Source organism: Pelophylax lessonae (assembly GCF_965119305.1).
Source record: "Pelophylax lessonae genome assembly, chromosome: 11".
NCBI classification, from domain to species: Eukaryota; Metazoa; Chordata; class Amphibia; order Anura; family Ranidae; genus Pelophylax; species Pelophylax lessonae.
This window is the reverse complement of record NC_138778.1, coordinates 238,083,182-238,109,926: the sequence shown is the minus strand read 5'-3', so window position 1 is coordinate 238,109,926 and position 26,745 is coordinate 238,083,182. Positions and strand designations below refer to the sequence as shown.

The following is a 26,745-nucleotide window of genomic DNA, read 5'->3' as shown; positions in this document are numbered from 1 at the left end:
CAAAGATTATTACTAGACATCAGCAGATTGGTTCCCCTAAACCAGGACTCCGCCCACATCAGGCAGCTTTGTCTCTGAGGATCTTACAATTCCCCCTCAAGGTAACTAGTAAATGGGTCCTCTGATCTCCTACCAGTTCATTTCTTTATTCATGGACCTTAGTCAGAGAGTGAGGAAACAACGAGAACTGTCTTTCATAGGAGTGACAGTGATGAGAGGATTATAGGACCAGTGTCCCCTCCCCCTCTATCACTCATTGCCATCTTCCCAACACAAGAAGTCCCGCACTTCCTTATTTAGTCCATGATTTAGTCATGAATAACAGCGGGGCTGAGCCCCACCAGAGGTCAGAGAGTGAGGATGGGGGGAGAACAACCAAGATGAAGACTGGACTGATCCTGAAGATCTCCATCATTGGGTTACTGACTCCTCCCTCATTATCACTTTCTGTTTAAGGTTCCAAAGTTTAAGGACGTTATCACATTATTATCACCATGTAAAAATCTGTCCTCCAATCAAATCATCACTCAGCCCCGTCCTACTCTGGACCAATCAGTGAGCAGTATGGGTGGAGGAATGTATTTAGAGTTAATGACCCACCTGTGCTGATCTCTGTAGGAGTGTCCTCCTCTATAAATGTCCCCGTTATTCCATCCTCCTCCATAGACTGCTGATCATCCCTCACATACATCTCTTCTTCTTCTGCTTTAACCTCAAATTCTATATCGATTGGATCTCCACTCTAAGCCAAGAAAATGAGAGAAAATATAATCTGTAAGATATAAACTTTATTATTGTGACATCACATAAAAAATCCAAATATTGTCTTCATTAGTCTGTGCTTTATAAACTCCGCCCACCAACCTTGTAACAGTGAGGGATGGTGTGACCTTCCTGTGTGGAATCCCGGGAATACAGAGGACGGGGACATCTCTCTGGTGGGTTCCCATTACTGGATCCATCTGTAGGAAACACACACACTGTTGTGGAAATTTTGATAGAGATTTTCTTTAGTTTAAATAGTCATTATGTCTCCCAGTGTCGGTTTTACCGATAATCGATATTCACAGTGATTGTTGCTTTAACTGTCATTGAAAGACTTGTTAGTGATAAGATGGCAGCCATTTCTGCCATCTCTGCACATGGCTGTGTTTGTACATAAGCACTGCCCATTGTACTTTCTGTGATTGGTGCTTGTGAAGCCACTCCCTGTAACTTCCTTTTGCTCACTTGCTGTAAATAAACCAAGCCATGCACAGAACAGAGCACACAGAACACAGAGGACGGCACACACACACACACACACACACACACACACACACAGACATACACACTCACACACACACACACAGACATACACACTCACAAGCTCACACAGCAGCTAAGAGACACATAAACTCTCACACACAAACACTTACTCTTACACAAATGCACACACATACATATCCAATGGAGAGAGACCTGGCAGATGGCATCGAAATGACCCAGCGCGTCTGTTCCTTTCTTTATCGCCGAATGCTTGGTAAATCCTTTTCAGTACAAGCCCTTTTAATTTCCACGACAGTAATGGCGAGCTTGGTAGGCCTAACAGTTCCTAGCGTTCTCAGCGGACAAACAGGAGGGAAGTGAGTCCGGTTTTGTTACAACAAATGTGGAAAGACATTTCATTTCAGTTTTTGAAAATTTGTGGTTTTAAACCAAGGCTTACTTTCTTTGTCCGCTGTGGAAGTTAGAAACAAAGCTTAGCAAAAGAACCTTTTCATTTGCAGCGTTCGCTCTTTAGTATAACGGTGGGGTTATTTCTATTAATATTTGTAGCTGGGGTTCAGGTCTGTTAATTGGGGGAGAAACCTGTATACAAAGGTTACCAGTTAATACATCCTGGGGTTGTGTGATATATGTGTTAAATATTGCCTTGTAACATCTGTTGTAATATCAGCTTTGTTCGATGAGATAACAATATATTATCAATCGATGTTGGTTTGGGCGGCAGATTGGTTGGTGTGTGTGCTGGATTGGTTTTTGGCGAGAACTCGTTTATTCGTGAAACTGTTTTTTGCTTTGGACTCTGATGTTTGAATTGAGCATATAGCAGACGGTTTTGGACTGAGTTTCTAAAATCAGCATTCCACCAGGATAGCTATTGTCTGAATACAGCTGATCCTGTAAAACCTGTTTTTCCTGTCTTTTGTTTTGTGAACCTCTTTTGTGTGGACCATGTGTTTGGCAGCCATTTTGTAACATGTGGTTATGATGTCATTTCCTTTGTGTGGCAGACACTCTGTTTGGACTCCTCATTACCATTTTGTTAAATGGAGTTGAGACCCATGTGGCTGAAATGCTATTTTGAGCTTTAAAACATTTTTCTCTTTTTTTGGTAGTTTTAAATGGCAACTTTGTGATGTTATTTTTGCGCTGTATTTCAGTTTAAAAGTAATGTTTTTTTCATTTTGATTGAAATCCGGCATCTAGGCAGTTGTTTTTCTAGCTGGCTTTGTTCATCTTTTTGTTCATATTTAGCACAGATATATACATATCCAACCCATCAGTTTTTGTTTTTTGTGTTTTTGTCTGTTTTCAGGGGTAACTATTTTTTTTTGTTTTGTAAGTTTTTGGTTAAGCTGTTTTTGTGGTGTATGTTGTCTCATTTTTGTTGTAACTAAATTTTTTCCAATGATAAGAGTACATTGTGGAGTGACTGATATTGGATTCAGTTTTCAGTGTTGTTTTGTGCTGAGTAGCGGTTGTTTCTCACAGAGGTAGTTTTCGGTACTGCAGGTTGGATTTTAGGTAGAGAGGTTATACCTTCCAGTGTGCAATCAGTAACCGGCATATCAATTTAAATTTTAATGCGACATCAAGGAATAGACTGAAGCCAAGGTTTGTATAGGGAGGACTTCCATTGTACTTTCGGGGTTGTTTGGCTGCACGGGTTAGGTGGAAACGAACGTGTGTACTTTGAGCCGTCTACGTGAAACGGGTGATTGCGACACGCTTGTTTCAGCCTTCAACATGTGAGGAGTAGATACCGAAACCCGCCCCACATTAGGCCGTGTAAGATAATCGGAAGTTGGGGTACGTGTGGGGGTTGATGAGCTTTATAGCCGTACGAAGCCACCGGGTTGAAGTCTTCTAGCTGACCGGCGCATGAGTCCGGAAGTAGGCCAACACTGTCAAAGTTGGCACCTAGCAGTGTTGCTCCTAAACCAGGTGCAAGAAAGCGATTTGAATCGTCATGGTTAATGGTTTATCCATGCAATGGGGGGTAACACAGGTCCCCCAGGCTAGCCAAACAGTTTCGCGGTACATGAAGTCTGAGTTTGGGGCTCGGGCCATGAGACCCCTCAGGAAGGGGAATAACCAAGGGAAACAGTTGGTACATCCCTTTGGAAGGTGTTTTTGATGTCTGGAGATGGGAGGAGTTCATTATTGAATTCAGAACTAGGCTCCAGTCGACAGAGATGCTAAGTGTAGCGCAATTGTGGCTTCAGAGATCTATTATGGTCAATCAGCAAGGCGTGCATGAGGCGGGTTCAGTCCGGAAGAACCGCATTATGTACACTTGGCCTGATGAGATAGCCGAGTCCAGCGATCTGGTCAGAGAAGTGGAGGAAGCTCTTCCTGGGCTAACTTTAACAAGACGAGCCAGATCCGCTGACACTGAACCTGTCACTGTCTCTGCACTTTAATCTCCGTTTTCTTCAGTTCACGGTGCAGACTTTGATACTGGTAACACCCTCCCACCTCACAGTGTCTCTTATCTCTCAACAGCCTGTCATAACAGCTGAACCCTCTCCTTATAACTCTGTGGCAAACTAGAAGTTCTTTTAACAGGTCTGCTATGGATGTGGAAAGTCAGGGTACGTCAGGCATAATTGTCCTACCAACCCGGCTGGTCCGTGGGGTAAGTGGCAATTTATTCCGGAGGATCAGGAAAATTCAAGGTAGGTATGGTCAGAAACGACTATGACTTATCATAGGGCGTTGATAAACCGGTGTCAGCTCACATCCTAGAGGAATTAAAATAGCCCCTCCCTCGCCTCGCTGACACCGATGCAGCCAACATGGTTTTGAGATCTCAAAAACCTAGAGGCAAGGTTCCCCTTCCAGGGAAGACAACTCCCACTGTAGGTCTCACAGGCCAGACAGTGTCAGTGACTGAACCTCTCTATTGCAGGCTAGGCCAGTTTTGCAAGGAGAAGCTTGTGTTTTTTTTTAGGTCATTGCATTTCTCTAGGTACCCAACATCTAACCACTCGGAGAATACAGACATTGAAGGACCCCCAAAGTCCTCGTAACCTTAAACGATGCACTATTTTGGAACCCTGCGTCTCTTCTTCCTGTTAAGGATGAAGAGAAGGGGGGAGAAGGCCGTGCAGAAAAATGGTAATTTTCAAAACTTTATCTCGCTTTCTTTCTTTCTTACTTTCTTTCTCTCTCTTTTTCTCTCTCTCTCTTTCTTTCTCTCTCTCTCTCTCTCTCTCTCTCTCTCTCTCTCTTTCTCTCTCTCTCGCTCTCATCAATTTCCAACTTTAGTAGGGACAACATGATTGTCTTTCTTTGATGAAGTGGCAATCAGCGGCTGTCAGTCCGGTGAAGGAGACCCCCATTCCAGTTGCTAACCTTTTTGTCGATGGTTCCAGGTACTACACCCCAGATGGTAAGACATAGAGATCAGGGGATCAATTTCTATACAGATTCGAGATACGCTTTTTGGTCTGGCACATGATTGTGGTCCTGTCTGGAAGGCAGGAGGGTTCTTGACTAGTTTGGGGAGGTCGGTGAAACGTGCGGGGTTAATAGAGCTGTTCATTGCCTTTTGCTTGCCACATGTGATAACCATTCTGAAGGTAAAGGCTCATACTACTGAGACGACTATGGAAGTCAATGGAAATGCCTTGGCAGATAGAGCTGCTAAGGAAGGTGCTCTGAGCCCGGTGACAGAGACCCTAATGCTAGCCATCCCCTCTGATGTGTTAAGAAGCTGCAGTCCCAAGCGGAAGTGCAGGAAAAGAGGAGATGGATGGTTTTGGGGGCTACACAGGGTCCAGATGACATCTGGGGTCTTGATGGTAAATGGTGTTTACCCAGATCCCTTTTTCCAATGATGGCCCACTCGACTCATTACCTGGGCACCAGTCAAAGATGGTTATGTGTGCATAGGTAGAGGAGCATTGGATTGGCCCTGGCTTTACTACCGCAGCTGAAAACGGTAACGGTACCGAGAAGGCACCCACCCAAACCGGAATATCCCTTTTAGCGCATTCAGATAGACTATATCACTTTGCCGGGGAACGAGCGTGTCTTGGTCTGTCCGGATATGTTTTTCTGGGTGTCCAGAGGCTTGGTCCGTGCACAATACCATGGCCACTGCCACCACGAAAAAGATCCTGTCTGAGATAGTTTGTCGCAAGGGGGCTGCCTGGAACGATCGAGTCAGATCGCGGATCACACTTCACTGGTCAGATCTTTTTAGAGGTATGTATGGCGCTTCAGGGATTAGCGGTAAGGTTGAACGGCTGAATAGAAAGAGCCACGGCTCGAATGTTTTCTCATTGCTCTTTACCCCAACAGGAATGTCCCATGGGTTATCACCCTACAAAGTTTTGTTTGGGAGTCAACCAGAGCCTGGATTGTGCTTTCCTCAGCAGCTGTCATTTTTACATTCTCAGCTGACGGGGTGGGTGCAGTCCTGGCAAAGGGAGCTCCAAAAGGTCCATCATAGGGTTCGGGAGTCTCTCCCGGACCCTGACACGATAACCGGTGTACATTCTGTCCAAGCAGGTGACTGAGTAAACGTCAAGGGACGGGATTGGAGCGGAGGAATTACCAGGTTCAGCTGACAACGCCGACTTCCTTGAGGTTCTGGATCCATGCCAACCACTGCAAAAAGCTGCTCAACTCCATCCAAGAATGATAATGAGGAGTATCGTTTTTATTTACATATTTAGCAAATGTGTTTTAGCAAGGGTAATGCATTTTCAGCTGGCCAAGACGGCAAACAGGTCTAATGGCTGGGTGTGCTCCAAACTCCCACCTAGCTATTACACCCCAGCAATGGCAGACGTTCGTATCATCATGAAGACAACCAAGAGACACTTGTGCACAGAATTTAATGACACATTCCTAAAGGGTAACATCAGTTATAGTTTTATTGTTAGCTCTGGCTCCTGTTCTTTTCTGGTCAATACAATTTGGTGTTTTTACTGTAGGAGAAAATGGTACTAGATTTTCTGTTAGCTTCCAAGGGGGGTTTCTGTAGGAGAAGACTGCTGTTCCGGTATAGCAAACACCAGTGATAAGGTCCAAGCCCATATGGATAAGGTAACTTCATTGCAAGGCAGAGCCAGAGCTATAGCTAACAAGGGTTGGAATCCTTTTAATGCTTTGGGAGGTTCTGGGGATTTTTTTGTTCTCCATTGGATCTGGGTTGAAGGAAATAGAAGTATATACTGTATACTTATGTTGTTCTTGTTTCTATTCCTCCTATATGGTCCTGTTGTCTGGTCAACCTAGTCACCAAAGCCCGAGCAGATGACCTCATCCTGATTGCTGAGACGAGACGCCCCAAGATTCCGCCCCTGCATCCGACGCCAAGGACTCCAGCCTGACCGCTGGTCAATGCATCCCATCATCTCATGCCCTCCCTCTGAAGTCATCTCCCGAAGAACGGAACCCAAGTGTCGTTTCCTTTCGATGGATTGTTTTTACCCGTTATCTTTTTCTTTTTATAAACTTTTTGAAATGGATTGTTTTTATCGTGAGAAGAACTGTTCTGTTTTTTTGGAAGAAGAAGAAGAAGATTCATCTAGGGAAACATGGGAGCATATGACAAAGAGGAGGGGCTGTTGTGGAAATTTTGATAGAACATTTTCTTTAGTTTAAATAGTCATTATGTCTCCCAGTGTCGGTTTTACAGATAATCGATATTCACAGTGATTATTGCTTTAACTGTCATTGAAAGACTTGTTAGTGATAAGATCGCAGCCATTTCTGCTCATCTCTGCACATGGCTGTGTTTGTACATAAGCCCTGCCCATTGTACTTTCTGTGATTGGTGGTTGTGAAGCCACTCCCTGTAACTTCCTTTTGCTCACTTGCTGTAAATAAACCAAGCCATGCACAGAACAGAACACACAGAACACAGAGGACGACACACATACACACTCACACACACACAGACATACACACTCACACACTCACACACACACAGACATACACACTCACACACACACTCACACACAGACATACACACTCACACACACTCACACACACACACACAGACATACACACACACACAGACATACACACACAGACATACACACACACTCACACACACACACACAGACATACACACACACACACACACTCACACACAGACATACACACACACACACTCACAAGCTCACACAGCAGCTAAGAGACACATAACCTCTCACACACAAACACTTGCTCTTACACACATACATATCCAATGGAGAGAGACCTGGCAGATGGCATCGAAATGACCCAGCGCGTCTGTTCCTTTCTTTATCGCCGAATGCTTGGTAAATCGTTATGTAAAAGAGCGGTGCACTTGTACTTTTCAGTACAAGCCCTTTTAATTTCCACGACACACACTGACTGAATACATTGTTTCTATGTGTTTATCAGATGATGGGGGATCTAGGTGGATCCTCCGTACTATAAGTGAGGGAAGCTGCGCTAAGTGACAAGGACCATATGTGATAATATGTCCAAAAAAAGTCCCAAAAGTATATAATAAATATTGCTGAATCAACAGAAAAAGTCCAAAACTTCAACCGAAAATCCACAGGTGCAAACAATGAGTGTAATTACTGCTTACCAGATGCAGCAGTATAGTGAGCCTTGAGCATATATGGCCAAGCCGGATGAAGATCTGTGGGGAATTCCTCACCAACGGTAGCCGACCCAGGAGCACAATTATGTGGATATTGGAGTAAAAAACAAATGCAATAGCGTGATACTGTATATTGAAAGTATGCAATAACCACTCCCGTGTGTGTCAGGAAAGCAAAGTGCTGATAGAAACCACCACCATCACAGGCAGCTTACCAGAATAAAAGTAAATGAGGCAGATCAATTCATACAATCCCAAATGAATGGAATATTAAACCGTGAGATGAACCACCACCATATTCACAATCTAATTACCGGATTTGTGCAGGTATATCAGGTGTAAGGTAACCACTCAAATCAACTCGTGACCCCGTTAGGACCGTCACCATATATCCCCGCTTACCAGAAATAGGCAATAATACTGCATATATCCCAAATCCGGATGGCACAGGGTATAAAATCCTGTCCCCTGTGAATGGTCCGGTCCCTTATTCAATGAGGCTGACCCGCAAATAAGGCTCCGATGTTCACATATAAATGATAAGGGAGAATCCCATAGTGTAAAACCATTTATTTTATGAACAAAGTAAAAGAAATGCACTTACAAGAAAGCATGAAAAGTAGCGCTGAATCAAAGCTGCCAGCCGGACAGCTTCAAACACCCGCCTGAGCATCTCGTAGAGGTGACGTCAGCACGCCGTGACCGACGTACGTTTCATCAAAAACTGACGTTCTCAAGGTACCTGTTACCTGTCTGGTAACACCTATAGGGAAAGCCAAGATTTTGCTGCCAGGTGAACCCCAGAATCTCCATAAATCCAGTCTAGATACATAAATTATGTCTGCAGCACAGAGAAGGAAGATTATCCGAGAGAAATACAGGAATACAGGACGGGGAACACAGCTCAGGAAAGTGACCAGGGTATTACAGGCTGATATCACCCAGCCCCCGTCCTACTCTGGACCAATCAGTGAGCAGTATGGGTGGAGGAATGTATTTAGTGTTAATGACCCACCTGTGCTGATCTCTGTAGGAGTGTCCTCCTCTATAAATGTCCCCGTTATTCCATCCTCCTCCATAGACTGCTGATCATCCCTCACATACCTCTCTTCTTCTTCTGATTTACCCTCAAATTCTATATCGATTGGATCTCCACTCTAAATCAAGAAAATGAGAGAAAATATAATCTGTACAATATAAGCTTTAATATTGCGACTTCACATAAAAAATCCACACATCGTCACCACGAGTCCATATTCTAAATGCTCCGCCCCACCAACCTTGTAACAGTGAGGGATGTTGTGACCTTCCTGTGTGGAATCCCGGGAATACAGAGGACGGGGACATCTCTCTGGTGGGTTCCTGGTATTAGGTGGCTCCATCATATCCTTGTGTCCTTCTGAAAACTCCTCCATCACTCCATACTCCTCATCCTCCTCTGTATACTCTTCTTTATCATCAATATTATAATCCCTGAGGATTCCACTCTAAATATATAATAAAACATTCATTGTAACAAACATGCTGTGTATAAATCAGAACTATCAGTGATTGTTCCTCATCTACCTGATGATGGTGGGGGATGGTGTGACCTTCCTGTGTGGAATCCCGGGAATACAGAGGACGGGGACATCTCTCTGGTGGGTTCCCATTACTGGATCCATCTGTAGGAAACACACACACTGACTGAATACATTGTTTCTATGTGTTTATCAGATGATGGGGGATCTAGGTGGATCCTCCGTACTGCTCTCTCCTTTACAGTAAAGTCTCCTCTTACCCGGTGATGTGAGGGGCGGCTGATTCTCCATCATGACGTCCTTGTAGAGATCCTTGTGTCCTTCTAAATACTCCCACTCCTCCATGGAGAAATAGACAGCGACATCCTGACACCTTATAGGAACCTGACACACACAATGATACAGTCACCATCCAGACACATCCCTTGTCTGTTACTGGATAATGTCCCAGAATTCCCAGCACCGCTCACCTCTCCTGTCAGCAGCTCCATCATCTTCTTGGTGACTTCTAGAATCTTCTCCATGTTGTGTCTCTCAGGTTTTAGGGAGTCACATGGAGGCACTGTGATGGTCATATGATCACCTGACTTCACCATAGGAAATCTCTGTATTGAGGAACCAATAGGAATATCATGTTAGAATCCAAGAATCCTCCTCACCTCTCCGGTCAGGTCTGTGTTTTATTAATAGAGATAAGAGTGATGTCATGTGACCTCCCAGAATCCTCCTCACTAGAGTTGAGCGGACACCTGGATGTCCGTGTTCGGTGGGTCCGGCCAAACTTGAAAAAAAAGTCCGGGTCCGTGTCCCGGACTTTTTCTGAACTTGACCTGGACACCGAACCCCATTGAAGTCAATGGGGACCCGAACTTTCAGGCACTAAAATGGCTCTAAAACACCAATGGAAAGGGCTAGAGTGCTGCAAATGGCAGCAAAACGTAGTTAAGAGCATGGCAAGTGCTCTGCAAACAAATGTGGATAGGGAAATAACTTAAAACAACAAAAAATCAGAAAAATAAAACAATTTTCTTCATCTGTGAAGGACGAGGCCCATATGGAGTAGGAGAGAGGTTGAGGTGGCGGTGTATGTGGAAGCGGCGGTGGAGGAGGACGAGGTAGCCAACACTGCTTTTTTTTAGTCATTTTAAATGAGGGTACACCCCAAAAGAGTGAGAAAGATCAAAAATATACCAATGGCTGGGTAAGGTCGGTATCCATCTCTATTCTGCACAAGGTACGGAAAAGTCCCGTGGGATCCATGCCTGGTTCATTTTAATGAACGTGAGCTTGTCCACATTGTCTCTGGACAGACGGCTGCGCTTGTCTGTGATAACGCCCTCAGCCGTGCTAAATACACGTTCAGATAATACACTGGCTGCAGGGCACGCCAGCACCTCCAAGGCGTAAAGGGCAAGCTCAGGCCATGTGCCCAATTTGGAGACCCAGAAGTTGAAGGGGGCAGACCCATCATTCACTACATGTAGGCGTGTGCACACATACTGCTCCACCATGTTGGTGAAATGCTGCCTCCTGCTCCATATGATGTTCCATATGAGCTGCTGGTGCTGCTGTTTGTTGTGGCGTGCTGACAAAGCTTTTCCACATTTCGGCCATGCTAACCCTGCCTTCTGAGGTGTTGGCGGTGCCCTGGTTGCGTTGGCGACCTCTTCCTCCTCCTCCTCTGCCTTGGCCTTGTGCTTCCACTGTGACCCCGCTGTCAGGTGGGAATGCCAGCAGCATGGCGTCTACCAGCGTGCGCTTGTACTCGCGCATCTTGCGATCGAGCTCCAGTGAGTGAATTAAGGACGGTACGTTGTCCTTGTAACGGGGATCCAGCAGCGTGGCCACCCAGTAATCAGCACAAGTTAGAATGTGGGCAACTCGGCGGTCGTTGTGGAGACACTGCAGCATGTAATCGCTCATGTGTGCCAGGCTGCCCAGAGGCGACGAAAGGCTGTCCTCTGTGGGAGGTGTATCGTCCGTGTCCTCTGTATCCCCCCAGCCACGCACCAGTGATGGCCATGAGCTGGCCTGGGTGCCACCCTGCTGTGAACATGGTTCCATCTCCTCCTCCTCCTCCTCCAGAACTGTGCCCCTGCTGGACAATTGTGTACCTGGCGTTTGTGGGTGCAGGAACCCACCCTTGGAGCCACTTGCGAATGACTGCCCTGAAAGCCTTGGAAATTATCCCTCTTCCCTTTCCTCCTCCTCCTGTGCCACAACCTCTTCCATCATCACCCGATGCGTTTTTTCAAGGAGGCATAGAAGTGGGATAGTTAAGCTGACAACGGCGTCATCGGCACTGGCCATGTTGGTGGAGTACTCAAAACAGCGCAACAAGGCACACAGGTCTCGCATGGAGGCCCAGTTATTGGTGGTGAAGTGGTGCTGTTCCGCAGAGCGACTCACGCGTGCGTGCTGCAGCTGAAACTCCACTATGGCCTGCTGCTGCTCACACATTCTTTCCAGCATGTGCAAGGTGGAGTTCCACCTTGTGGGCAGGTCACATATGAGGCGGTGAGCGGGAAGGCCGAAGTTACGCTGCAGCGCTGACAGGCGAGCAGCAGCAGGGTGAGAACGCCGAAAGTGCACACAGATGGCCCGCACTTTCTGCAGCAGCTCTGACATATCGGAGTAGTTTTTAAGGAACCTCTGCACCACCAAATTCAGCACATGCGCCAGGCAAGGGATGTGCGTCAAACTGGCTAGGCCCAGAGCTGCTATGAGATTTTGCCCGTTATCGCACTCCACCAGGCCGGGCTTGAGGCTCGCTGGCAGCAACCACTCATTTGTCTGCTGTTCCATGCTCCTCCACAACTCATGCGCGGTGTGTGGTTTGTCCCCCAAACAGGCAAGTTTTAAAACTGCCTGCTGTCGTTTACCCCTGGCTTTGCTGAAGTTGGTGGTGAAGGTGTTACGCTGACCGGAAAAGGAGGCGGTAGAAGATGAGGAAGCGGAGTAGGAGGAGTTAGGAACAGGAGGCAAACTGAAGCGCCCTGCAATCCTCGTGGTGGAAGGACATGCGCCAAACCAATTGAAAGGGTGTATCTCACACTTACCGATACAGACTATGCCGCAATTTAATTTTATTCACCTGCATGGGTGTATATTGAATAGCGGAATAGAACAATAGTATCCAAAAGGGTGCATCTCACACATATAGACTATGCCGCAATTTAATTTTTGTCACCTGCATGGGTGTATATTGAATAGAGGAATAGAACAAAAGTATATAAAAGGGTATATCTCACACGTACAGACTAGGCCGCAATTATTTTCACCCGCATGGGTGTATATTGAATAGAGGAATAGTTCAGTAGTTCAATAGTTACTTTTTTATGCACCCGCCGGGTGATAGTCTGAGTGTGTTCACACACCACGGGCTTATAAAAAAAACGGCTGGTGGTCCTGGTTTTTGTGGCGTGCCGACAAACCTTTTCCACATTTCATACATGCTAACCCTGCTCTCTGAGGTGCCGGCGGTGCCCTGGGTGCGTTGGCGACCTACTCCTCCTCCTCCGCCTTTGCCTTGTGCTTTCAATGTGCCCCTGCTGTCATGTGGGAATGCCACCAGCATCGCTTCTCGACCTTTTGGCTAACATCAAGTGTAGTATCAGTTGTTATAAGTTATACAGTGGGGACGCTGTGATGTCATTCTGCCTGACCAAGATTGGGTGGCGGCTATGGAAACCTGCTGGAGTGATGGGGGCTTGGAAGGTTTGATGTGTGGCCCGCAGGTTCCTTCCTCCTGGGGGGGGGGGGGGGGGGGTCGTTGGGATGTCTCTCTTCAGGAGAGCACCCCTGACCTAGTATTCGAGATGGATTCGGCTACCATGAAGAACGGGGTTCTGCCAGGCCTTCTGGCTAGGCAGATCATGGAAACCCTATGTCCCCGTCAGGAGACTTACCAACCAGTAATCAGCACAAGTTAGAATGTGGGCAACTTGGCGGTCGTTGCGCAGACATTGCAGCATGTAATCACTCATGTGTGCCAGGCTGCCCAGAGGCAACGAAAGGCTGCCCTCTGTGGAAGGTGTATCGTTTGTGTCCTCTGTATACCCCCAGCCACGCACCAGTGATGGCCATGAGCTGGCCTGGGTGCCACCCTGCTGTGAACATGGTTCCATCTCCTCCTCCATCTCCTCCTCCTCCATCATCCAGCAATTTTTCAAAAAGGTATACAAGTGGGATAGTAACGCTGAGAACGGCGCCATAGGCACTGTCCGTGTTGGTGGAGTACTCGAAACAGCGCAACAAGGCACACAGGTCTCGTGTGTGCTGCAGCTGAACCTCCGCTATGGCCTGCTGCTGCTCGCACAGTCTTGCCAGCATGTGCAAGGTGGAGTTCCACCTTGTGGGCACGTCACATATGAGGCGGTGAGCGGGAAAGCCGAAGTTACGCTGCAGCGCTGACAGGCGAGCAGCAGCAGGGTGAGAACGCCGAAAGTGCGCACAGACGGCCCGCACCTTCTGCAGCAGCTCTTAAATATCGGGGTAGTTTTTAAGGAACCTCTGCACCACCAAATTCAGCACATGCGCCAGGCTGACCGGATGAGGAGGCGTTAGAGGATGAGGAGTAGGAGGAGTTAGGAACAGGAGGCAAACTGAAGCGCCCTGCAATCCTCGGTGGTAGAAGGAGATGCGCCAAACAAATTTAAAAGGTGTATCTCACACGTACCGATACAGACTATGCCGTAATTTAAGTTTTTTTACCCCCAAAAGGGTGTAGATTGAATAGTGGAATAGAAAAAAGTATATAAAATTGGTGATTTTTCAATAGCACATGTGAACACAGCAGTGTCTTATGTTTTATGTCACGGTCAGCAGCAGGCTATGAAGGAAAAAAAAAAAAAAATTCCCCTTTAACTTTGTAATTTTTAAATAGCAGATTAGAACAGCAATCTGTAGTAAAATATAGCTGAACGCTGCACACAACAGACTGATAAAAATATTTTTTTTTCTCCCTCCTCCTCCTCCTCAGTGGTTTCAAGTGAGGGCAAAAAGATCGTTCACTGCACCACCCCCCACACAGCAAAATCGATGTAGATCGCTAACAGACGATTGTTCTGTCCTGTGTCTCCTATCTGTCCCTGCCTAATCTCTCCAGCCTGTCCCTAAAATGCTCAAATATCTTTCCCTGCCTACACTCCGACCTGTCCCTGCATTCTTTTCAGCCACAATGTTTTTTTCTCCTGTCTGTCCCTAATCAGCAGCAGCCAGCACCATTCTGTGTGCTCTCTCCCTACACTAGAACAGACTGACGCACCGCGCTGTGTGTCTCGAGCTTATAAAGACCTGGGTCACATGCTTCAGCTGGCCAATCACAGCCATGCCATTAGTAGGCATGGCTGTGATGGCTTCTATGGCACACCAGTTAAACGCTACACCACCATGGCTGTGTGTTACATACGTTTACATGTTACATACAAAACAGGAAATAAAATTACCGAACACAGATTTTAAACCCGAATATACAGTAAAGTTTTTGGGTCCGTGTTCGGGTAACAAAAATCCAATTATTCGGTACGGACCCGAATAATACAGTCCGTGTTCACTCAACCCTACTCCTCACCTCTCCGGTCAGGTCTGTGTTTTATTAATAGAGATAAGAGTGATGTCATGTGACCTCCCAGAATCCTCCTCACCTCTCCGGTCAGGTCTGTGTTTTATTAATAGAGATAAGAGTAATGTCATGTGACCTCCCAGAATCCTCCTCACCTCTCCAGTCAGGTCTGTGTTTTATTAATAGAGATAAGAGTGATGTCATGTGACCTCCCAGAATCCTCCTCACCTCTCCGGTCAGGTCTGTGTTTTATTAATAGAGATAAGAGTGATGTCATGTGACCTCCCAGAATCCTCCTCACCTCTCCGGTCAGCAGGTAGATGATCTCCAGGGTGAGGTTTAGTATCTTCTCAGTCATGTGACTCCGGTCCTCCTCCATCCTCATTGGTGGGGTCATCTATGAAGGTTTCCCTGTAGACGGATAATATTGATAACAGAGAATTATCTGGATTGGTATTGGTTGTACAATAATAGGATGAGGATATCAGGAGGTAATATGAAGGTCGGTGTGGATTTTAGCTCTATGGTCCCAGTGAGAAAATATTTAATCTGGACAGTTTAGTGTTTTCTATGATTCTTGGGGTCCGGGGATTCTCGTAAAATTTGGCCGCCTGAATCACAAATTCCATTCTCCATGTTGGGTGTGAGATGAGGAGGAGATCCAGGAATCAGGATAAAGGTCAGGACAAGCAACAGACGAGCGCATCCAAGAGATGAAGCCCGGGTCACTACACAGAAAATCAATCCAAGGAAACAACAGGCAGGACGAGGAATAACAAGAAGGAGCTCAGAGACAAATGAGAATTTTGCTCAGCCAATGGGAGATTATCTCAGCATGACTTACATAATGAAGGAGATGAGGGGGAGGGGAGGTGACCATAGATACATGGAAATTCAGCTGGTTCAGCAGGGATCGGTCACATTTCCATCCATGTGTGGTCACTGCCGGACAAAAGTCACTCCATCAGCGGCTGCAGCCAATAGGGCTGCGCATCTTCACTTACCTCACGATTCGATGCGATTACGATTATTAGGGTCGCGATTCGATACGATTTGATTCCGCGATGCATCACGATTACTATCGGCACCCTTTTCTAAAGGGGGATCTATGGGGACCCTGCTCTAAAGGGGGATCTATGGGGACCCTGCTCTAAAGGAGATCTATGGAATAGATCCCCTTTAGTCCAGGGTCGCCATAGATCCCCCTTTAGAGCAGGCCAGCATCCCCATAGATCCCCCTTTAGTAGAGCAGGTCCCCTCATAGATCCCCCTTTAGAGCAGGCCACATCAGGTTAGAAGAGTTACCTGATGCTAGTTGTAGTACCGTAGGCCCTGGTAAGGAGGAATGCTGGGCTCTGTAGTCCCCCTAGTTGTACTATAGCAGGCTCTGGTAAGGAGGAATGCTGGGCTCTGTAGTCCCCCTAGCTGTAGTATAACAGGCCCTGGTAAGGAGTAATGCTGGGCCCTGTAGTGCCCCGACTTACCAGAGCTGCAGCCAGTTGTGGGTGAAGTAGTGGTAGGTGTATGGAGTAGGGCTCGGACACGGACAGGTCCTGGTTGATGAGCCTCATGTCGGCATTTGGAGCTCGGACTCGTGCAGTGCACGGTACAGGCGGAAAGCAGGGCCTCCTCGGCCAGTCCATTGGGGGGGACGGCAGTCCGTGGGTCGGGTTGCTCTGCAGGCTCCGCTCTCCTTTAGTATGGGATGCTATTTTCCCCAGTACTAATTGTATGATATGAACATGATTCTAGTACAGGACATGTCAGCTGTAATGAGCCTCATATTCCAATTCTCTGGACTTATCCACCTGCTTCTTCCCACCACTCCAACTCTTTAAAGTTCCTAAGCCTCTTAACACCTCATTATGTGTGATAGCACTGGACTGCGAATGGAACTGACAAGTGACAGGGATAGGTCAATGGCCGGACTTCTCTCTGCTCTTTTCCAGATTGCTTTATGCTATGGTAGATTTTATAAGCAGTCACATGACCAAACAAACCCCAGGGGGGCTTCAATAATACTAGGCGTATTGCAGACAATCAGTCCCACCCAAACAATGAAAGCTGACACCAGAATTGTGTGACCGCCAGGACATTCACAGCAATGCAGGTGGTGCAAGGAGGAAGTCACAGGTTTGTGGGGGGAGGGGGGGGGGCACCTGTCAGTGATAAGAAGGAGGAGTGATTTGGGGGTGATGGTTCCTGATATGGGGTTTTTGCAACTGAGAGATGTCATTTTCTTAATGCCTACGAGGGCTTTTAGCCACCCCCAGCCCCATGTTTGCAGGGAATAAAAGCTGTGTGTATAGCGGAGAAGGGGGCACACCAGCCAGCAGACGCCATGAGGAGGAAAAGCAGGGAAGTCCCGCGCCTTATGCCTCACCCTGACAGCAGAGTATCTGTGATCCTGCACGGTACCTCCTCCTCCTCCTGCTCCCAGCAAAGTACTACTCACTACTACTCACTACTACTCACTACTACTCACTACTACTCCTCATACTAATCCACTGCAAGAATCTACAAATACACTTATCCCTCTTACCCCAGCAAGGTATTGACTAATTTATAAATACCCCCCTGCACCCAGCATAAGGCATCTTACTACTCCGCTCTCCTCCTCTCCTCTCCCACGAGGAGCTCCGTGTTCACAAGCCCGGCCGCCTCCGCCACTCTCATCACGCGCCCCCCATTGTCAGAGTACAATAGTGCAGCCAATAGCTTCATCACTGATCTGTGTATTCTAAGAGCGGAGGAGCGCCCCCCATTGTCAGAATATAATAGTGCAGCCAATAGCTTCATCACTGATCTGTGTATTCTGAGAGCGGAGGAGCGCCCCCCATTGTCAGAATACAATAGTGCAACCAATAGCTTCATCACTGATCTGTGTATTCTGAGAGCGGAGGAGCGCCCCCCATTGTCAGAGTACAATAGTGCAGCCAATAGCTTCATCACTGATCTGTGTATTCTAAGAGCGGAGGAGCGCCCCCCATTGTCAGAATACAATAGTGCAGCCAATAGCTTCATCACTGATCTGTGTATTCTGAGAGCGGAGGAGCGCCCCCCATTGTTAGAGTACAATAGTGCAGCCAATAGCTTCATCACTGATCTGTGTATTCTGAGAGTGGAGGAGCGCCCCCCATTGTCAGAATACTTGGGCACACTGTGTCTTATTTTAATTTTATTTTTTTGTCCCTTAATTGTTACTTTGTACTCCTGTCATTTTCTTTAATTTCCTAACTGTTGTTCCATGTACCAAGCAATGAGACAGAAGTAACAAATAACTGGAAATGTTACTGTTGAAATTATTAAATTAAAATTCCAATAAAAATTTTAAAGTTGAAAAAATAAAATAAAAAAATTGGTGTATTCTGAGAGCAGAGGAGCGCCCCCCATTGTCAAAATACAATAGTGCAGTGGGGAGGACTTCCCAATCCATCTCCAAAGATATATTCATCATTAACTGATCCCCCTGAAGGGGTTAATCTATGTATGACCTCCTCTGCTGCCAGATCCAGCAATGTCTCCTCTCACATGGATCTTCCTGTCTGTACCTGACATCACTTCCTGTCTGTACCTGACATCACTTCCTGTTTGTATTCCATTAAGACTTCCTGTCTGGATAGAAGTGAGATCACCACCTTGTGGATCTCAGAGGAACTGCAGCTCAAGAAACGTCTGGTAGTAATAAAACTATTCTTTAATCCAGGGCTTCCCAAACTTTTTTGGGTCGAGACCCACTTCTGAATACAGTTATTTTTAGGGACCCGCTTGCTTGTAATTGAATATTGTAAAGCGCTACGGAATTTGTTGGCGCTATATAAATGCAAATATTAATAATGCATATTTTAAAGGGAGGGGGATGTTAAATTAAAAATATCAATTTATTTTTGAATACACTTAATATTTAAATAAATATAAGGCTATATAGCACTCACCCTCCTTCCTCTCCCAGCGGTCCACAGTGAAGGGGAAGCCCCTGTTTGCCCTCTCCAGGGCCCAGCACACCTCACCCAGAGACTCCATGATGAGGAGCTCTATGCTGGTCTTGGTGTCTTGGCTCTTCTCCTTCAGATCCTCTACTGGGGTCACAGAAGCTGCCATGAACTCCTGACACCACCAGGCCACCTGGTCCTCCTATGACATCAAGGCTGCTGTCTCTGTCCACTATACCTGAGAGAATCCCGCTGCCAGTCTAGCCACCACCGCTGCTGCCAGCAGGACCGAGGAGAGCTGGCTCTGCACCCCATGAACATATCCTACATATCAGCCCACATACGTACTCACTGATGCAAGTATCCTCCTCGTGGGAAATGCAGACCAGCCTCCATAAACTGCATGGACGGGGTCCTGAATCCATCGTGATTTGACTGTTCTGGCTCTCTGTAATTTGCTCGGACTCGCACAGCACAATTTAAGTGGGCCCGCTCTCAGTGGTTTCCAGCTCATCGCGACCCACTCAAATGCAGCTCGCACCCCACCAGTGGGTCCCGACCCACAGTTTGGGAACTCCTGCTTTAATCTACTTTCCTTTTCCAATAATAAAAATCCTAATATGACTAAATGGGAAAAGGATCTTTCACAAAATGTTACGTGGAAACAATGGCAAAAAGCATTATTGATTACCAATAAAGCATCCTCATGCATTGAGCATTGGGATAATTCACAAAAAATTCTAAACAGATGGTACGGTGACACCATATAGATTATCGAAAATATTTCCTTCTGCCTCCCCGATAGGAGATGTAATGAAGTAACAGGAAATCTTCCCCACACTCTCTGGGCCGGCAAGAATTGAATACGTTTTTGGAAATCTATTTCCTCACTTATAGCGGAAATAAGAGAACTGACACTGCGATGGCACTATTGGGAATAGACGTAGATTTATACCCAATATGTTATAGAACTATAGTAGCACACATTCTAATAGCTGCAAGACTTACTATTGCTAGTATGTGGAAATCTACCGAATCTCCCAACCAGTCCAACATAATTACCAGACTGAATATACAAGCACAGTACCAACTGCTTTTATCATACAAAAATTCATCTACTAATAAATTTACAAAGAAATGGCAAATTTGGTTAAACAACCCAAGAGCTTCTGCTTACCTAAAGAAATGTGATATCTAAATCTCCATTATAGTTCAGATCAATTGGTTCCAATGTCCCATCCCTAATAAACCTTAGTACACGGTAACCAATCCGCTTACAGATACTTCCCATTAGGGGTAGGCGGATTGGGTGTGCTGTGTTTTATTTTATTTTTATATATATAAATATTTCATTTTTATATTTTTCTCCCTTAATTGTTACCTTGTACTCCTGTAATTTTCTTCATTCTCCTAACTGTTGTTCCATGTGTGACGGTGGCGGGTATCAGACCCCTGGCCTTCTCATCCAACTCGTGACCAAAGACCAGGCAATCTCACACCCTGCTGTCACTTGCGTAACAATGCCACTCTCAGCTGCACCCGGCACACAGATTGTCCAGCTTGCGGGACTACAATCTAGAGGCCAGAAGACAGAGCGATTGTCACCGGGCTAATTAAACAATTAACCCTTTCTCTGCCACCACCTCTACGTTATAATGAGTCCAGAGGACGCTCTTAATTTTAGAAATATCAATTATGACTTTAGAATAATCATCTGTAACACACACTGTCACCTCAGACAAGAATGTTCAGATGGTTTATTCTATACAGTAGCACTCTTCCAGGAGGCAGGTTCTGGTCAGTTTGCGTTTAAGAGCTTAGAGACAAAGTTAACACTTTTCAAAATAAGGTTTAATTATAAGAAAGGTTAAAATTGGTGCAAATAAAAATTTATTTACAGAAAAATGGGTTACAAAGAAATAGAGACACAATACAGCAATTCAGAAGAATAGATAAGAATTAGAAATGAAATACTTGCATTCAAAAGTCTCAAGTGTATCTTAGTTTCAGAAGCTGAACAGGGGTGATCGGTTCGTCCCTTGAGCGATGTTACTGCTTGGATGGTAGAATGAGGACTGAGCGCTCTATCAGCTCCTGTCTTTTTCTCTGACCCCCAGGGGGGTGTCACCAGAAGTACTTGACCAACAAACACTGGGGCCATGGGCGGCCCCGGAAGCTTAGCAAAATGCCAAGACACCTCCTGCTTAGACAGATTACTAACAGAGCTCATATCTCGAAATATGTAATGGTTACATTCTTGAAAACGAAAATTTATAATAATAATAATAATAATAATAAATAATTTATTATATGGACTCCATGGCAGCACATGTATGGGTAGGCTCCGCCTCCTCTCCTACCCTATAGGACCCCACTCCCATAAATTTTTGCTCCAAGCCAGGAGCAGTGTTCCATAAATAGACTACTCCAGCAGATGGGAGGGAACTCCTGCTGCCATGGAGTCCATCAGGAAAGGAAAATTCTGGTAAGTATGGATATAAATTTTCAGTTTTCCTGACAGACTCCATGGCAGCACACCTATGGGAAATAAATAGCCATACACACCCGGGCGGGCAACTGCTGGTCAAACAGAAATAGGTTTAATTTGCACCGTCAACAGACAAATCTTTTAAACCAAAATCAACCGAGGATAAAGAAGCAGGTTCAACACAATAGTGTGACATGAAAGTATTAATCGAGGACCATGAGGCCGCTCTGCAAATGACATCCAGTGCAACATGAAGGGAAGCCGCCCATGATGTAGAAATCCCTCTGGTGGAATGAGCCGTCACCAATTCCGGAGGAGCCAGTCCCTTGGCTCTATATGCCCACTGGATGGTCTGAACTATCCAACTAGATATAGTTCTGGAGGTAGCCCTCTTGCCTCTGTTCTTTCCATAGAAGAGAACAAACAGATAGTCTGACTGGCGAAAAGAAGCTGTGATCTTCAAGTACAACTGTAGGACTTCACCCACATCCAACGGATGGACACTCTGGTCATCTTGAGATTTGAATGTAGGTAAAACAATTTCTTGGTTGACATGAAAGACTGAGTTTACCTTCAGATTGTACCCCAGCATAGGGACCAGGAGGACCCGATCAGGGAAGAATGTCAAGAATGGTTCTTTACAACCCAAAGCACTAATTTCAGAAACACATTTAGCCGATGTGATGGCTACCAAAAAAGCCGTCTTCATAGAAAGATTCTTAAGGAAGAGCGAATCTCCATCTTCCAAAACTGTTGATGAGAGAAACTCAAGGACTAGTGGAAGGTCCCATTTGGGGAACCTGGGTTTCCTGGGAGGTCTCATCCTAGACGCACCTCTGAAAAACTGTCGAACCAGAGGATGTTTTGCCCATGCAGTCCCTGTGAAGGCAGAGATGGCTGTGATCTGGACTTGGAGAGAGCCAACAGCTAGGGATAGGTCTAAGCCTGACTGGAGAAACCCCAGAACATGATGAATTTTAGGATTAGTGATGGAAGCAGACTCATTAGCCATGTAATCCTCGAATCTAGACCAAATCCTCTCGTAGACTTTATTGGTGCCCGGTCTTCTAGCATTCAACATTGTGGACATTGCAGCACTTGGGCAACCAAGAGCCTTCAGTCTTTCCCTCTCAAGGACCATGCCATGAGATGTAGTTGCGCTGGGCAGGGATGCAGCACTGGACCCTGAGACAAAAGGTCCGGCCTGAATGGCAGGGGAACAGGATCCAGTAAAACTCAACTGAAACAACAGGGGAAACCAAGGTCTCCTCGGCCAAAACGGAAGAATTGCTATGACCTCTACTCTCTCTCTCCTGAGTCTCTGCAGGAATTTGAATATTACTGGGACCGGGAGAAAAGCATATGCTTTGTGGAACTTCCAGTGGTCCGTCAGGGCATCTACCCCGTAAGCTTGGGGATAACGCCATCTCGAGTAGAACTTCGTCAGTTTGGCATTGCTTGGAGAGGCAAACAGATCTTATTCCGGAAGGATCCCCAGAGAGGTGACCCACTTGAAGGTTTCCGGATGGAGGGACTATTCGTTGTTGTCTAGAACGGTTCTTGACAGAAAATCTGCCTGGATGTTCTGGACTCCTGGAAGGTAGGCAGCTGACAGGTTGGAAAGATTCCTTTGGGCCCATGACATGATCGATTTCACTTCTTCCAGAAGGGAGGAACTGCGGGTGCCCCCCTGTCTCTTGATATATGCGACTGCCGTCATATTGTCTAGCCGTAGGAGAACCGAGGACCCTGCCACCAAGTGACGGAAAGCCTGGATGGCACGAAAAGCCGCCCGAAGCTCCAGGACATTTGAGACCAGCCCGAGAGTGGGAAAGTCCCACCTGCCCTGGGCCACCTCCGACAGGCAGTGCGCGCCCCAGCCCGTCCTGCTGGCATCTGACGTTACAACGATCCAAGGAACGGGAACAATTGAGTGGCAATTTAGGAGATTTTCCCATTGAAGCCACCAAGACAGATTCGCCCTCATGGAGGATGTTAAAGAGTGCCCCCAGGAAGATCAAGGATTTTGTAGGATCTAGATGGCTTTTTTCCAGGTTCAAGAGCCACCCGAAGTATCCGTCTTGCAAATTCTTCACTGCTTGGGTAAGGCCGGCGACCTGCTGGCACAGAGCCTCTAGCGGGTAAGCACCTCTTTCAGCCTCAGACATAGTGGCTGGATTATGCTGTCACGAACCTGGTTGGAGGCTGAGGTGACGAGAGGGCTCCCCTTGCGGCTGAGTGCAGAGCACCCCTGGAGATGGTGACAGAGGGTGCTGTGCCCAAAGGTGCACGGGTTGCCTGCAGGTGAAGCTGTGTCAGGACTCGGATCCGCAGTAGGAAAGACAGTCACTTGGATCACTGGAAGTGCAGGCAGGTTAGTGCAAATCAAGGTCAGAAGCCAGGCCGAGGGTCAAACACGGGTAGTCAATCAGGAGCAGGCAGGGAGAAGTCCGTAAGGCAAGCCGGGTTCAGAGAAGGAGAAAGCCAGAGCAGGTCAAGGATAGCCGGGTCGGTAACAGGTAGTCAATCAAGCAGGAGTTTCAAGGCACAAGGCAAACAGGTACTAGCTGAAGATAATCCAGCAATGAATGGCAGCCAGTGCTGAGTTTATATAGGAAGTGGGTGTTGATAATTGGCCCTAATTAGGACGTCCCACATGGCTGTTTTGGAATTAGCATATATGTCATTTCCTGACAGTCCTGCGCGGCCATTTTGGAAATTGGAAACTTTGCCATTCTTTATCAAGTTCTTCCCTGACAGTGCCCCCCCCCCCCCCCCGAGGGGCAGCCTCCGGATGCCCAAACGTGCCTGTTTCTCTGGAAATCTGCCAAAGAACTCCCAAAGGAGTCTAGGGGCATGAACATTACTTGCTGGTTCCCATGAGTTCTCTTCAGGTGGGAACCCCTTCCACTTAACGAGATACTGCACTTGTCTTCCTCTTCTTCGACCATCTATAATGGCCTCTACTTCAAATTCTGTGTCCTCCCCAACCGTAACCGGAGGTGGAGGTGGCTCCTCCCTGTTAGGAAATGAACTAGTCACTGCTGATTTAAGTAGAGAGACGTGGAAGACTGGGTGTATCTTATAGGAGTTGGGAAGGTTTAATTCAAATGCCACGGGGTTAACTTCCCTTTTGATTTCAAAAGGTCCAATAAACTTAGGACCCAATTTCCGTGAGGGACAAGTGAGTTTGATGTTTGCTGTGGAAAGCCAAACTTTGTCTCCAACCTTAAACATAGGATTTCCCTTCTTCTTTTTGTCAAAGTGCCTCTTATAATCCTTCAGTATTGAGCCTTCAGTATTGCTTCTTTAAGGGTCTGGTAGTTGGACTGTATAGAGGCCACCCTATCCTGGACTGCCGGTACTGAAGCCTCCGGGATGACATCCGGCAAAAAGGAGGGATGGAACCCATAATTTGCCCAAAATGGGGATTGATTCGTGGAGGCGTGCACCGAATTATTATATGCAAATTCGGCACATGGAAGAAGAGATGCCCAGTTGTCCTGGGTAAAGGTAGAGAAACATCTCAGGTATTGCTCCAACGTTTGATTGGTCCTCTCTGTTTGTCCGTTACTTTGTGGATGGTATGCAGACGACAAACAGACTTGGATTTGTAGAGTCCTGCACAATGATTTCCAGAATCTGGAAGTGAACTGCACCCCTCTGTCGGACACAATACTACTTGGTAGTCCATGTAGTCGGACAATTTCTTTAATGAATATATGTGTCGTATCCATAGCTGAGGGGCTGCCTATCATAGGCAGGAAGTGAGCCATCTTGGACAGTCTGTCGACTACTACCAAGATGGTGGTGAATCCGTCTGAAGGGGGTAAGTCCACAATAAAATCCATTGATATCATCCTCCATGGCTGTTCCGGAACAGGGAGAGGTCTCAGCAAGCCCCAAGTCTTGGTATTGTGACCTTTACTGCGGAGACAAGAGTCCACATAATCTTTACAATCCTGTCTGAGATTGGGCCACCGGAAGGATCTTTGAACAAGATCACACGTTTTCCTGACGCCAAAGTGGCCGGTAAGGAGGTGATCATGACAAGCCTTCAGGACTTGGGGTCTTACTTCAGGAGGGATGAAAATTTTGTCATTATGCCATAAGAGATTTCGGTCTCTTTGTAATGCCAAGGTTTCGGCTTCTGGGTACCGGGCAGAGGCTTGCTTGATCATTGTGTTTAGATTGGTTGAAAGCAGCAAAAAGTTGTGTGGTGACAGGATCGTGCTGGGAGTAGGTGTTTTCGGGGTCTCTGGGAACATGCGGGAAAGAGCGTCAGCTTTCCCATTTTTGGATCCTGGGCGATATGTAAGGTGGAAGTTGAACCTGGAGAAGAATAAGGCCCATCGGGCTTGCCGTGGTCTGAGTCGCTTGGCGGTCCTGAGGTACTCTAGGTTCTTGTGATCTGTAAAGATCATAATGGGGTGTGTAGCGCCTTCCAGTAAGTATCTCCATTCCTCCAGTGCCGACTTGATGGCTAGTAGCTCCCGGTCACCCACATCATAATTCTTCTCTGGTGGAGTCATCTTCCTGGAGAAGAAAGCGACGGGGTGAAGCAGGGCCTTGGGCCCCTGGCGTTGAGACAGAATGGCTCCTGTGGCAACTTCAGAGGCATCTACCTCAAGAACAAAGGGCAAAGCTGGATCTGGGTGTTGCAGTACTGGAGCAGATGTAAAAAGGATCTTAAGCTGATCAAAGGCTAACTGGGCTTCCTGAGACCATTGGAACCGGACCTGCTGGCGGGTTAACTGGGTAATGGGAGAAATGATTGTAGAAAAGTTCTTGATAAAGCGTCTGTAAAAGTTAGCAAACCCGACAAACCTCTGGATGCCTTTCTTGTCAGTGGGAGCTGGCCAATTGATAATAGCAGCCACCTTCTGTGGGTCCATGGAGATCCCTTCTGTGGAGATGATCAGTCCCAGAAACTGAATGGACAGTTTTTCAAACTCGCACTTCTCTGCCTTTGCATACAGTCCATGTAGTCTTAATGTGGCCAAGACCTTTTTTACATGCACCCGATGAAGATCCAGGGAGGCAGAGAAGATGAGAATATCATCTAGATACACTATTACAAAGTGATCTAGGAACTCTCGAAAAATGTCATTTACTAAGTGTTGGAAGGTGGCTGGAGCATTACATAGTCCAAAGGGCATGACTAGATATTCAAAGTGCCCGAAGCGGGTCCTGAAAGCTGTCTTCCACTCGTCTCCCTCGCGAATGCGGACCAAGTTGTAAGCACCGCGTAAATCTAGCTTGGTAAAGATTCGGGCAGAACGGAATCTTTGGAAGAGTTCAGGGACAAGAGGGAGTGGGTAACGATTTTTAATTGTAATTTTATTAAGTTCCCGATAATCCACACAAGGTCTCAGTGAGTG

General features: G+C 46.6%; 2 protein-coding genes across 2 annotated transcripts in view; one reads left to right on the top strand and one right to left on the bottom strand.

The window, feature by feature from the left end:
• The window catches only part of LOC309567520 (uncharacterized protein), a gene marked incomplete at its 5' end in the record, with an annotated part of 1,161,679 nt that overhangs the window by 345,980 nt on the left and 788,954 nt on the right, over window positions 1-26,745 (top strand). The window lies entirely within an intron of this gene.
• Window positions 8,755-26,745, bottom strand: part of LOC309567217 (uncharacterized protein) — a 157,285-nt gene continuing 139,294 nt past the window's right edge. The window contains exons 2-5 of the mRNA XM_082272596.1: window positions 9,852-9,964; window positions 9,642-9,765; window positions 9,428-9,525; window positions 8,755-9,018 (exon numbers count right to left, since the gene is read on the bottom strand). Of these exons, the coding sequence (XP_082128722.1) occupies window positions 8,815-9,018; window positions 9,428-9,525; window positions 9,642-9,765; window positions 9,852-9,964 (539 nt within the window). The 3' untranslated portion in view covers window positions 8,755-8,814. The remainder of the gene's footprint in view (window positions 9,019-9,427; window positions 9,526-9,641; window positions 9,766-9,851; window positions 9,965-26,745) is intronic.